We start from the raw sequence: 13,621 nt of genomic DNA, 5'->3' as shown, positions 1-13,621 counted from the left end.
TCCCAGGTCTAAAGGTGCGAGGGGAGTTGGGGTTGGGCTGCTGACCAGGACAGGATGGTTGCGCAGGTCCAGGCATGGGGTGGTGATTCAGGAACTGCTGCCTTGGCCACAGCTGGGGATGCAAGTGCCCCACGGAGCCAGGGCCACCAGGGCAGGAGGTTCCTCACCACAGGTGAGATTTGCTCTGTGCCCAAGGCTGTGTTTAACTGGGTGCCTGAGCAGCTCCTGACAGTGTCTGTCACAGGACAAGGCTGGGACCCCTTTTTGTTAATGCCACTTTTCTCCTTTCCTAGGAGTCCCACAGGCCAGCACTGGGGACGGGTGGACCCACAGCTCCTGGTAGACCCTGTGTCCTCCCCAGCCTCCTGCTTGCCCCGTCCATGGCCCTGGAGGACCCTCCTCCTGCTCAGGAGCCTCTGGCACAGCACAAACCTCCCCAGACTTAAGCCAGGAATGGGCCCTGTCCCCAACAGCACTGCCCTGGCATCCCCTCATCAAGCTGGAGCAGGAAATCAGGGCTTTATTAACTGTAAGTGGGGTGAAGGGATGGTGAAATTTCTTATAGCTGCAGGTGTGGGGGCTTGAGACCAGTTGTGTAATTGTCACTGGGGCCAGAAGCTTTCTGAGCATTTTTGCAGCAACCAGAGCAGCAGGAAAGGGGTGGGCAGCACCAGGCACAGCCCAAAGCCGGTACCCACCAGCCCCACAGCTCTACCTCCATTTCAGGCTGCTCCTCACCCCAGGACAGTGACAACATGCAGAGGATTTCTTTAATCCTGCTCACTGGCGTGGTTTGGGGAGCAGCAGAGGGCACAGAGGGGCACAATTACTTGGGGTTTTTTTTCCCTTTCCCTATGGGGCACATTCTCCCCACAAGCTGTTTCTAGGGTCAGCCTGACATGAGCGTTCACAGCTCATCTTCAGGACCAACACCACCCACAGACAGAATTCTCCCCCTCTGCTCAAGACCACACTGGGCATTTAATAAACAGATTCAGCTTGTTGCTTTTTGCATCTTTGTGTTCTGTTTGTATACAAACACTCTCCCCCAGTTTGTCCCAGCCTGCTCAGCTGTGGGTAGCCCCCCTGCACACCCTGTCCCTGGGGGGCGATTTCAGGGCAGGAGAAATACAGGAGGTATCAGTGCAAGGAACCATCACCCCCTGCATCTCTGCCAGCTCCTTGTGCACACGCACAGGGATGTAAAGGAGGGAAGCTGAGGTTGAACAGAGCTGATACTGCACCCCAACGGTGGCTGGTGTGAAGGGGACAGGGCCCAGGGTGCTCAGGTCAGAGCTTGTAATAGCAAGAAGGTCAAGATGAGGAACATTTGCTTACAATCTTTATTGAAGTCATACAAAAGTTGCCAAAAAGTGAAAAAATACACTATATACAAAACCATTTTCCTTGTAAGGAGAGGAGTTTCCAAGGTTAAAGAACTATCATACTGTGCTCTCAACTGCAGCCCCTGATTCTGCTTGTGGCCTTTTCTCTGTCTAAAAGAAAAGAAAAGGTTTTGTTTTTTAAAAACAAGACAGCAACTTACAGCACCAATTCATGCAGCAGTTCAAGGTTTCTGTCATTTGAAGGCAACTGATTACTTGTGCTTTGCTGGGCTTCAGAGCCAAACACTGTTCTCAGATATTTACATTAACAATTGTAGCCTAGGTGAATAAGTATTTAAACCCAGGAGTATTAAAATCACTTTGGGGTAAGTCTTTGTGTTATAGTTCAGCTCGACACAAACACCTTGAATGTGTTTCTGTCCCACCCCACGTTGCAGATCTCCACAGCTGGTGTCAGACACCAGGGTACAACATGCACCCTGCCAACCAGGGAATATTCCCCACCTCATCTGGGAAGCCTCATGAGGACTGGCCAGCAATAAAACCAGCACATCCACCGGGCAAAAAACCCCATGCCTGAACATAGTGGGGAAAGAAAGACAAGCACAGCACCGACCCCCTGACTCAGCTGCCCACCTCCTCTTCCATTTTTTCTGCAACCTCCTTTCCACTGGGGACATCACCACCACCACCATTGACAGCCGGCTCTGGTTTAGATTTCTTAGCTTCATTGTCTCCCTGGTGAGTCTCCTCCTCTGGTTTCCTCTGAAGATAAAATTGTTTATAGTCTTCACTATGTACAAATTAGAGTTTAAATGTTTTTTAGAAAGTCAGCATCTAGATGTCATTGCACGTGATCTATTCAACCTCTACTGGCCAGGTTCAAAATGATACTTAAGTGTTAAGATTTAACCAAAGCTCTGAAGCTTCGGTACAGAGGTCTCAACCACAAGGGATTTCCAGCAAGGCATTATTTAGGTGCCAGTATCTACAGAGCTGAATTATCCTTAGTTATAGTTTGGCAAGGAAACGCACGACCGCTGGGCCAGGTACCAGTTAAGGGGGCAGATTTAGAGCACCTATAACATCTACAATCACCTCTGTAAAGCAGATCAAGGTTGCACCAGGCAAACCTGAACTGAGAGACGCCAACAGAACGCAGGCCAGGCTGTGCCACAGCAGCACAAAATAAAATGGGACATTCCATTACAGGATAATTTTCATTACATTTGCAAAGACCTCTAGAAAAAAAATGTATACCTTTAAAGGAACCCAGCGCTCAATACATTATCTCTTTAGGAGGCAGTTTATCAGCACTGCCCTTAGACTGGCTTTGCTATTTGTCAAGTCCAGTTCTCCATTTCCACTTGGAAAGAAGGGAACCCAGCTCAGCCTGGCTGCGTGCCCTTTTCTGAAGATCTGGAGGCCACCCCGCTCGTCTCACAGGTCCCCAGCAGAGGAGAGAAGCCTGCAGAGGCCACACAGCCCAGCCGAGGCTACACCTGTGGGTGAGGCAGGACCTGAGCCCCCAGGAACTGCTCTCCTGGGGGCTGGATGGTTCCCAGACAGGCTCCCAGTGGAAAGGAGTTTCATGCATTATTTCTGGTTGTACTTTTAGAATGGGGGTTTTGGTTTTTTTCCATTAAAAAATTAAGAAAAAAAAAGTTTTAATCAAATTGCACAGAGCAAGTCAGTGGTACTTTAACAAATTAACTGTTCAATTAGACATTTTTGGACTCACCTTTTTCCTGACAAGGTGAGAGATGTCTGTGACACACTGAGATGCACCATCAGCTGCTTTTCTCACTGGAATCTATTGCAAGACATAAGATCGTCACATAAGTAACAGCAAACGGTAATCCTTGAAGCAGACAGGAATTCTCAGCATCCATCTTAACTTACTGTGGAAACAGAACCACTGTCTTCACTTTTTGCAAAGCCAGATGTAGTTCCAGCCTTAAGAAAAAGCAGAAGAAAAACATTGGAACAAGTTCCAGCTATCTAGTCATACAAAATCATACATGCTGGTTTAGAAAGGGACAGAATACACAACTTCTCCATGTCCCAACACTGCGTTCTGCTCCTACACTTACACCCAGGACACAGAGATGAAAATGTCACACAGTGATGTGACACCCTGTCCATCCTCACATTTGGCTGACCTATCGTTTCCAGCCCTGACACATTTAATTGCTATAGAAGCAAACAAATTCCATTTCAGTTTGGAACAATTAATGTCACTGTATTTACTAACTATCCTCTCTTTAGCTGTCACCTGCCTCCGCTTCCTTCTCACAATCACAGTCTGCATCACTTGTGAGCAACCACGAGCCCCTGATCTGCACGACCAGTCTGAGCCCTTCCCACTACTGGTTTACTTCAAGTCTCACTGGAATGAGGTTGGGTCAAAAGGAAACAGCAAGACACAAACCAGAGTTGCTTTCAGAGCCAGCTCAGCTACTCTCGCACTCTTCTGAGACTCCTTTGAATCTTCTATCTTTTCTCTAATTTCGGGAAGCAGCCCCCTCAGTTCTTCGATCTCCTTCTCATCTTCAGGGGACCCATTTTCTGTCTTCTGCATCCGCTCAGTGAGCATTGCTGGGGTGAAACAGGAACAGCAAAACACCTCAAGACACAGTAGCTGCCCAGTCATCAATATCCACAGAGGCAAGTGTCTGCCAACACACACTGTCTCAACAATTCTGATTACCAGTATAGCCTGTTACCAGTTTCAGACTGGCAAACATTTCCATGGCAAGGTAACAAGCACATCTAACTACTTTTAGGGCAGTTTAACAAAGTTTGCTTTGCCTTGTGAAAGCTCTGGCACTTGCTAGGCAGTTTCAGAAACCCACTTACCCATTCTCTTGTCAATGACTTCGATGGATTTACCGAACTGCAGAACGGCCTCGTCGAACTGGCTGTTGTAGTGATAGGCCAGCGCCAGCTGGTAGTGACTCTCGGCCAGCAGCCGGTCGTGAGCCTCCAGGTACTTCTGCTGCAGGGCCAGGCACGCCTGAAACTCTTCGATAGCCTGTGTGTAGTTCTCTGTAGGAGAAAGCCGCACGGTCTTCACAAACCACACTTGTAAATGAACAGGCAAGATCTAAGCCCTTATGCATTTACTCCGTGTTTTATTGCATTTTATATGGTCTGAAAATAAAACGACCGTTCAACGCAGCAGGGGAGGTCAGCGACAGGCTGCTTGCAGGTTATCAAGTGACACCACTCACAGTCCAACACCAACTCCCCCCCCAAAAAGACTGTTTAGAACCAGTTCCTCTAGTTCTCTCAAGACAGCTCTCTCCATTTACAGCAACACAGTAAACTACGCAGCCAAGACAAAACCGCGCGCACAACTCCTGCTGTTTCACCTCCCACCACAAACCGGGCGCAAGGTGAACCCAGAGCCGACAGTCCCCTGCAGCCCAGCCAAGCTCCTCTCAGCCTGTTCCAGTGACACAAACCACAACCCTCGCTTTGTAGCCCTTGTCCAGAAACCTGCCACGTTGTTGCCAATGTTTGCCATAGAGAAAGATCACACCCTACTTGGATTGAATAAGATTAAAACCTGTTTTTAAATGAAGGGTAGATAAAACACATTAGAAGGCACCAACCTGAGTCTCACTTCACATTAATTTTTTCTCATGCAAAACACATCAGGCTCTTTCCTGTCCATACCCCAGTATTTTGGAAGGTCTAAGAGAATCAACCATGTTTTATTTGCAGTCTTTATGTTCTGGAACTGGCCTTGTACCAACACCTCCCATTTTGCTCAGTGACTCACTGCATCAATAAGGAAGGAGTCCTCAGTTTCTGACACTAACCAAACCTCGCCTGTAATGCAGAGCACAAGGCTGGTTTTGATCTGGTAACACATCACTTCTTACTCAAAGCTTTTTTTTCACTGTTCTGGAAGAGCACAGACCACCCTGGTTAAGACACTGACTTGTTCATCCATTGATTCTAAAGCTTCTCACATGGCCGCACTATCATAATTAAACCAAGTGTATTTTCTTTTCATCTTAACAGCTTTAACTCAGCTCATTTTAAAGTAAGAAAGAGAAGGACATGAAGTGGAATTGTACATAAGAATTAGTATTACTCACCAGACTCAATGCTAACTTCTCCTAACTTTAGATGAGCCTGAGCTGCATGGAGCTGAGCTTCTTTTGTTTCTTGTCTAAATCCAGGGAAAAAAAGTAGTTTTCAAATTCTGATCAGAATATGCCACATTCACTAATTGCTTATGCCACCCTCCAATTTCCAATGAGTTCCTCTAGCAGATATCCAAATTAGGACTTAAGCCTTTACCTCTTGTAGATGACTTTTGCTAACTCCAGCATGTCCCAGGCCAGCTCAAGATTTCCAATTTCATCCTCCTCGCTTTCCTGTAAAGACCAGAAGTGCATTAAAAATTAAGTGACTTGATTACGTATCACATCAAACAACACTAAGTTCCTAAGCAGTGTTGTCAAGGAATTATTTTCTTTATGAGATAAAGTTTACTGCAAGAAGGAAAAAACAAAAGAATGTGCAAAAGAGGTTATTGCATCAACCGAGACTTTGTCTGAAGTAAAGCTTGCAATGTTAGTTGGTGTGGCCTTAATTTTTTTCCCCAAAATAACAGGGCACCAAGCACCAGTACAATCCTAAGAATAACATTTTGCTTAAGGTGCTATTTAGATGAATCAAAAGCTAAGTTAAGGAGTTGATGTTCCAATTTAAGCAGTGCTACACTTCCTACTAAATTTCTATCCTGACCATGACTGGGTGCATTCAACATGCGTAGTGAGACAACAAAACAAAGGGAGAATAAACTGTTACAAGTAACTAACCTGTCCCTGCATTTACCAGCCTGCATTACGGATCTGTAGACTGCCCAAGTTTATACAGCTCAGCAAGATACTACAACGCAGGCTATGTGTAATGCTGCCCCTTCCTTGGGCAACACTGGTTTTCAAGTCATTTCCTACACAGGACTAAATGAAATACAACTGAGCTTTTATAAAGGTGTTAACATGACATTTAGACAAATACTGCCCTTTTCCATGAGTGCTGATATCAGAGCTCAGCAATCTCACCTTGTCTTCCACTGTCAGTTCATTCTCCTTATCATCTTCAGTTTTATCATTTTCTTTATCTTCCTCTTCAGATTCTTCTGTTTCTACAAGGTAAGTAGATGAATGAGAACACTTGTTGTTACTACGCTGGCTTCACATGGAGTCAGGTAGATTATATTCAGCCCTTATCCTTCCAATGACAGGTTAGATGTGTGATGGAAGAAGAGCACAGACAGATTAATTTAGCAGCAGCAGCCATCATGCTGAAAGCATCAGGCACTGTAGACTTAAGTAGGTCCAGGCTAGCTTAGTCCTTTAAGTTTAACTTAACTCACCTAGAACTCAGTTCTCACAAACGCATTGTGGGCTCCCACAGAGGCCACGGGATGCCAAGCAGCCCTGGAGGTATTTACTGCTCAGTTGCTGGACTTCATGCTACAGAGAACAAGCGTTTTCAGCAAGATAGCAGCTGCTAAGCTGTGTACAAATGAGACTGTTTCTGAGTTTGCATTCCTCATGTCAGACACTTAAGTGGCAATGTTATTAATGAACCTACTACTGTGTAGCCCTAATTTGACTTCTGATATCACGTAGGGGTGTTGCATGATCTGTTCTACCAGTAGAAAATATTTTGGGACAATGTGCAGTGAAGGAGTACGGCTGATTACTTTAGAGCACTGGCTGACTTGCCTGCTGAAGTCACACACTTAATTACTTCATAAGGACACTGACTAATTCCGTAGTAACAGGAGCTTGATGGGGCAGAGACTGGTGAACTCATGAGCTCATTAAACTCCCAAAAAGCACACACCTACTGCTGAGAGAGACAAGCCTGTAAGTATGAGGACAGCTCAATCAAAGGTAAAACAGAAGAGATATTAGGAAGTTGAAGTCAACTTTAAGTAGTGGAAAGAGTCTGGAATGACCAGGTACCACGTTCAAGCGTGTCCTCACACCAGCAGAGTTGGAACAAAAGAAAGCGGTACACGTGCACAGCCTGCCTTTCACAGCGTGAGTGCGTAACTGCTCTTAGTTTATGTTCGGTCATGCTCTGTCCAGACAGACACCTTGTCAGGCAGCTGCTTTGCCAACTGTCATTGTACTCAGCAGTACAAATCCTTTCAGTGCCCAGAACTATTTTAGAGTCTGAATATTTGCCACTCCTAAAATAAGACTCATCCTGTGCAGCTGAGCTACTGACAAGCAAAGTTGCAATTATCAGCTCATCAATTAACTTGTGCAACAGAAAGCACTGGCCTACTAAGACCACAAAAGTACCACTTCAGCAAAGCCGATAAGTTTTATGAGGTTACTTTAACATAACCCTGTAACAGCTACAATGAAGCAGGAAGCAGAATGGCAGCAAAAGCTCAGCAGCTGGCAGAGTAGCTAGAGAGCAGCAATAAGCCTTCAGGTTGCAGGGCAAATTACATTTACATTTGCCAACCAAATTCTCACTTGTAGTCACCACCAGAAACACCCAAATGGAGAGTTCTGTTTTGTTGTGTATGTAGCCGTTCTTATTTTTCTGCTGCACTGTTTTAAAATAAAATACGATTATAACCAAAAGCGACTTGTGTTTTGAGTTATTTGAAGGTTAGTGCGATAAACCCAGATGCATGCAAGTGAACATCCATTCAGTATTCTCCACCAGCCTGGCCATCACTTACACATTTCACAGGGCTGTAAGTTTGCTTTCAAGTAAGATTTGCTTTGCAGTTAGTGAAGCGTTAGTCTAGAGAAACTGAGACTATTCACTATTCCTTGAAATTTTACTTGGATGTAAAAATCCTTCAAGAGCCCCTTTACTGTGCCTTTTCCTTATTCTAAGGCAAACAGAAAATTCTGAATGGAACACTTTTTACCCGTTGTTAGCCATCAAGTCATCCACCCACAAGTACTGTTCTCCTCTCACTGTTACCTTCTCCCTCTTCCATCAGGTCATCTTTCTCTTCTTTTTCTACCTTAGCACCTTCACCCTCTTCCATCAGGTCATCATTCTTTTCCTCTTTCTCTACCTTAGCAGCTACTTCAGCCTTTTCTTCCATGTCATTAGATGGCTCTTTGCCTTCGGTGGGCATAGGATCCTTTGAGGACTTTGTCTCTTTAGATTCATCTGGCTTCTCTTCCACAGCTGCCTCTACTGGCTCTTGTTTCTCCTCCACTTTCTTCTGTTCAGCTGCCTCAGTCTCACCTTCCACAGCTCCTTCCTGCTCTTCCACAGCTGCTGCCTGCCCTTCTGCTGTCACTTCTTGTACCACCACCTTCTCTTCCACAGCTGCCTCTGCCTGCCCTTCTGCAGCCTCTCCTTGTGCCACCGCTGATGCTTTTTCTGCTGCTTCTGCCGTCCGTTCTCCCGCCTCTCCCTGCTCTTCTGCAGCCGCTTCTCCAGCTTCAGCCTCTTCCACAGCTGCTTTTGCCTCCTCACCTGACACTTCTGTTGTTCTCTCCTCCTCAGTTGCCTCTGCTACCTTGTCTTCAGGAATCATCTTCTGCTCTTTTTCCACTCCCATCTCTTCCACAGCCGCCTCCTCTTTCATAGCCTCATTTCCCACAGCAATCTGCTGCTTCTGCTCTTCTGAAGTCACTTCCTTCTCCACAGAAGCCTCTGTCTTCTCTTCAGCCTCTTCAGGCTTTGCCTCCTTGACAGCAATTGCTTCTTCTGTTGGTTTCTGTTCTGTGATATCTTCCATTTCAACATCCTCCTCTTTCTTTTCCTTCTCAGATACCACTGGAGACTCTTCCATAGACTTTTGGGCGTCTTCTTTTTCCTCCATGGCGTTATATACCTGTTCTCTCAACTCCTCCCTTGCTTCTTCTACATGATTGAGGAAGCATAAACATTTCTTCGAGTTTAGTGATAAAGACATTAATGGGCACTGACAATACCACCCTCAGACCCTCCAGTGTGCTGGTTTGTCACCAAGTTAGACAACCTTCCTAAAAAGCTCCATTTCCAAAGTACAAGGAATTAGGATGCAACCAACATGGTAACTTGAACTGAGCACATCCCTTCCCCATCCCCAGGCTGCAGCATTGCAAGCGGCTGCTCAAGCAGCGTGCAGGTTTTGCAAGCTCGTGTTTTTAGTCACAGCTAAGCAAGAGGTGCCAGCGTTTTAATAGTCTGGATTGACAGGAATTCCTGTGTTACCTCCAGCTGCCGGTAGTATAAACCAGTTACTGTTCTTGAGCTGTTTACAGAGACTCTGAGCTGTCCTACTACACACACTGTGCTGCTGCTACAAGGTTACAAAGCAGTTCAACTTGACTGTGAAGCTTAAGAAAGCAGGTTTGAATGCAGTGTTGCAGGACACAGACACCTGGTGATTCTACACATGCTTTCAGTGACCAGTTCCTTGCAGGAGTTTTAGAGGTTTTGTTCAATTTCTAAGCAAGATTAAAAGAAAAATAAAAAGTCCGTTCAGGCTGCTAAGTTTCAACAGAATGATTCAGGCTACCTAAGATACTGATGGACTGAACTTGGGCCGTTTAGACAAGAAAAGGCAGCTCGGTGCCTCTACGACATGGCAGCTTTACATACCATCAACAGCTGGTAACGCAGAATCACCTTCCGCTTTTTCTCCTTCCTCTTCAACCTGCACCCCTTCTAAGGCGTTTCCCAGGACACCATTTTCCATTCTAAAGGGAACAAAAGTTTGTTATCCCTTGGCTCTCAGAATATTGCTGTTTTAACTGCACAAGCTGCAATGCCACAGCCCATCCCACCCGGTGCAACCCTGTGTATATGAAATTCTAGTGTAACCCGGTCTATATGAGAGTGAATTCCTATGACGCCAAGCAGACTCTTAATCAAATCAGAAACTGTTTGTGTACCTTGCCAACTCCAGGAGAGATTTTCCATAGTAAAAAAAAGCTTCTGCACACTCATCCGCTGTCTCACCATATTTTTTACCCCTACAAAAGAAATGTGGAATTACTACTTTAGATTTCGATAAGTGAATTTGAAAGGTAAAAATTCCTGGACAAGAAGAACCAGTTTCTTAGCTTGTCTCCTATTGTTTCAAACAACTAATGAGAGCCCCTCTCAGCTGTAAGTGGCTCTCATAAGCATTCAGTAAAGCAAATTAACCTAAAACCCAAAGAGGTCTCACCCTCAGACTGATCAAGGCTGGCAACAAAGTTACCAGGAAGTAATACTATCCCAGTATTTTCATATTAACAGACTACAACAGAACCACACACTGCAAAATAAAATACGAAATCCCATTTCATATTTAGGGAACTGCACTGGCATCTATCACAAAAGCTGTCTAAATTGCACACCAACTACAGTATTGTCCAACACCTGAGTTGATTTTATGTAGATCGTACTCTCCTTGGTGGTATTATAAATACAGCAGCATATATAAGGTAAAAAACTCAATCTTTCTTCTATAAGTCACATCAGTATAGTCAAGCTGAAAACTAAGCCCCACAAAATACACAAAATGTTCCACTACTCACAGTAAGCTCGCAGCTTCCTGGAAGGCATTAACAGCAGCTGGAATATTTCCCATTACCAAGTGTTTCTGTCCTAAACCCAGTAGTTTCTTCGATTCTCCGTCCACATCCATACTGGGGCAGGAAAGAGAATTAAAAAAAAAAAATTAAATACAGGATTGTTAGTTTCCATAGAACCTAGTCGGCTTTATATAAGGGTAAGTTGTGTACATAACGCTGGCTGGAGCTACCAGGTTGTATGTGGGGATTGTTTGGTTTATTTTGTTTAAATCTGGACCAACTTTTAGTTCCAACAGGTTAATTTCAACCAACTGCTGCAAGAAGCGGGTATTGGATTCCGACATGACAACAGACACTAAGGAACATACAGTAAGAGTTACACACCAATACAACACTGAGTACTGCGCAGTGTTGTGCCAGACTCCGATGCCAGATAGAGCGAGAACAAACCAAAGTTATGGCTTTTCATAGCACAGCACAATGCATCTGAGAACAATGATAGATGCAAGTTTTGGTTTCAACTCAGTGTCTCTCACACAGCGACACTTCCAGACAATCCATCCCAGTGCAGCACCTGGGCTGGGACCAGAGGAGCCTACAGGAGTAACTGTTGCCCGCCAGACACACAGCTGACCCCCCCAGCGCTTCCCCTGCACTCAGCAACTCACAGATCAAGAACTTCCTAAAAAAAAAAAAAAAAAAAAAAGAGTTGGTATTTGTGCATTTATTAGTCATTGAAAGAGTTTTGTTGCACTAAGCTGGTGCAGACTACTGGTCAGCACGAGTTTTCAGCACCTACAACATCTGCATCTGTTCAGTTCAAGCCTAACAACCTATTTGAAGGGCGACCCCTTTTTGTTTCTCTCCATAACCCCCGTGTTTCACGTTCTTTAGTAACTGACAACTCTGACTCCCGCCTCACCTGTCTGTCTTGTCTGTGGATGTGGAAGGAGCTGCCAATTCCTCTTCCATCCTGCAAACAGAATATTGAGTGAGTACTTACGACAGGCCACCCACTGCAGGACAGGAGCTGAGCTCCGGGAGGCGTGACCAGGTCTGGCTGTCTCTTGGCGAAACCCGTCGGTTTCAGTTTTGTTCCGTTTGAACGGAAAACCGTTAGGAAAGCAGGTGCTGTCAGCCCGGGTTGTGTCTGACCAAGCCCGGCCAACGGCTCTGCTGTCCGAAAACCAGCATCACCCGCCCCTGGCCCACGGCACCTCGCAGCTCAGACCTGCAGCACACAGACCTGCAGCACGGAACGAACCGCGAAGCACAAAATCGGGTGTTTTGCACCGCGTTTCCAGTCAGAAACCCGAGGATGCGCCCAAGGCGCCCGTCGCCGCGGCTCGGGGAGCCCGCGGGCCGCCCCTCCGCTCCGGGGCAGGGGCCGCACAGCCCCCGGCCGCCAGCTGACAGCACCCGGGCCGGCACAGGGAGGCCGGGGGCGGCGTGGCGGAGCTCCCCGGGCGGAACAAAGGCCGAGCCGGGCGGGCGGCAGCCGAACGCCCCTGCCCCTCGCAGACAATGGGCGCCTTTCCCGCCTTCCCCCGGCCCCGCCCCCCGCCATTGGCGCCAAACCCCGACGGCGGCTCCTGACGGGCTGGCGGCCCGGCGTCACGTGACGCCGCAGGCCCACCCGCACGCCCCCTGCCGCTCCCCCTCCCCCAGCCCGCCCCAGGGGCAGGTTCCGCGGCGTCGGCTGCCCCCAACAAAGATGGCAGCAGCCGCGCAGGGGTCACGTGGTGGCTCCGCGCGAGCCGAGCGGGCCCAGCTGGCGCTGGGGGAGCGGGGCGGCACGTACCACCGCGGCCGGGGGGGGGATGTGGGGGGAAGGGGGGCAGGCGCGCGAGCCCGATCAGCGCCCCCAGCCCTGCCCCCCCACCCCCAGAAACGGAACGCCTGCCTGCCGCCCCCTGCCCCCCCTCCTCCAATCACCCCACGAAGCGAAAGCGCCCCTTCTCCCCCCTGCTGTCCCCCCCTCCCCGACACGCACACACCGTGACCGGGGCCAGCCCGCGCGGCCCTACCTAGTCGGGGAGGCCGGCGCGGGCTCAACGCAGGGGGGAGCGGCGACGGCCGAAGATTGCATAGAAGCTGCTGGAGACAGGGGCGGCGGCGGCAGAGTGCAGACCCCTGCCCCTCCGGCTGCCTATATACCCCCGAGGACACGCCCCGGCCCGCCTCGCGGCGCGCGCACGCCGCGGGGGGACTACCGCTCCCGGCATGCCGCGCGCCCGCCCGCCGCGGGACGTTCGGGACGCCGCCGCGCGGGGCCTGCTGGGAAGTGTAGTTCCGGGAGGGAGAGGCCGCCGCGGGGCCGCGCTGGGAAGTGTAGTGCTGGGGGAGGCGGGGCGGGAGCGCGGGGACACGGCGACCGCGGGGGCAGCCGCCGCGCGGCATGCTGGGAAGCGTAGTCCGCGCCGCGGGGCCCGTCCCGGCTCCGCACGGCAGCGGGGCGGGGGCCACGGGCAGGAAGGGCGAGCCAGGCCCCTGGTGCTCCGGCCCAGCGCTCTCACCGCATCGCACCTCAGCCTGTTTTGCCCCAGCTGCTCCCCCAGCACACGCAGCCCCCGGCAAAGGCAGACATGGCTGCGGCCGCTGTGACAGCGGAGACCTCCACAAAACTTGCGCGGCGGCAGCAAAGCTGCTGGAGGCTCATTCCCCCCGTGCTGTTCTCAAGATAAAAGTTCGGCAGCTTCAACCGCGCTGTGTTAGTCCAAGCAGCAAGAGCTGGGAATGGTGCAGAACTGA

At 48.7% G+C, this 13,621-nt stretch overlaps 1 protein-coding gene across 1 annotated transcript; it reads right to left on the bottom strand.

Moving 5' to 3' along the window:
* Positions 1-1,357: 1,357 nt before the first annotated feature.
* NASP (nuclear autoantigenic sperm protein) lies at positions 1,358-13,016 on the bottom strand. The gene is made up of 15 exons (XM_065656295.1): positions 12,898-13,016; positions 11,793-11,843; positions 10,874-10,984; positions 10,244-10,324; positions 9,951-10,048; positions 8,331-9,227; positions 6,431-6,513; positions 5,661-5,737; positions 5,456-5,529; positions 4,206-4,394; positions 3,778-3,944; positions 3,249-3,302; positions 3,088-3,159; positions 1,983-2,111; positions 1,358-1,496 (listed from the first exon to the last, which is right to left on the bottom strand). Exons 1-15 carry the CDS (start codon positions 12,957-12,959, stop codon positions 1,443-1,445), a joined length of 2,199 nt encoding a protein of 732 aa, XP_065512367.1. The 5' UTR covers positions 12,960-13,016; the 3' UTR covers positions 1,358-1,442.
* Positions 13,017-13,621: the final 605 nt, after the last annotated feature.

This window comes from Caloenas nicobarica, chromosome Z, assembly GCF_036013445.1.
Source record: "Caloenas nicobarica isolate bCalNic1 chromosome Z, bCalNic1.hap1, whole genome shotgun sequence".
Taxonomy (NCBI): Eukaryota; Metazoa; Chordata; class Aves; order Columbiformes; family Columbidae; genus Caloenas; species Caloenas nicobarica.
Note: the sequence above shows the minus strand (reverse complement) of the source record. Positions and strands in the feature narration are given on the sequence as shown.

What these genes read in the sequence shown, in the direction of transcription:
- NASP (XM_065656295.1), bottom strand. Translation starts at nt 12,959, where the DNA reads ATGCAATCTTCGGCCGTCGCCGCTCCCCCCTGCGTTGAGCCCGCGCCG. An exon ending in GCGCCGGCCTCCCCGACTAG is followed by an intron (nt 11,844 to 12,897) that starts GTAGGGCCGCGC and finishes TTCTGTTTGCAG; the next exon opens with GATGGAAGAGGAATTGGCAG. An exon ending in CAGGAAGCTGCGAGCTTACT is followed by an intron (nt 10,325 to 10,873) that starts GTGAGTAGTGGA and finishes TTTCTTTTGTAG; the next exon opens with GGGTAAAAAATATGGTGAGA.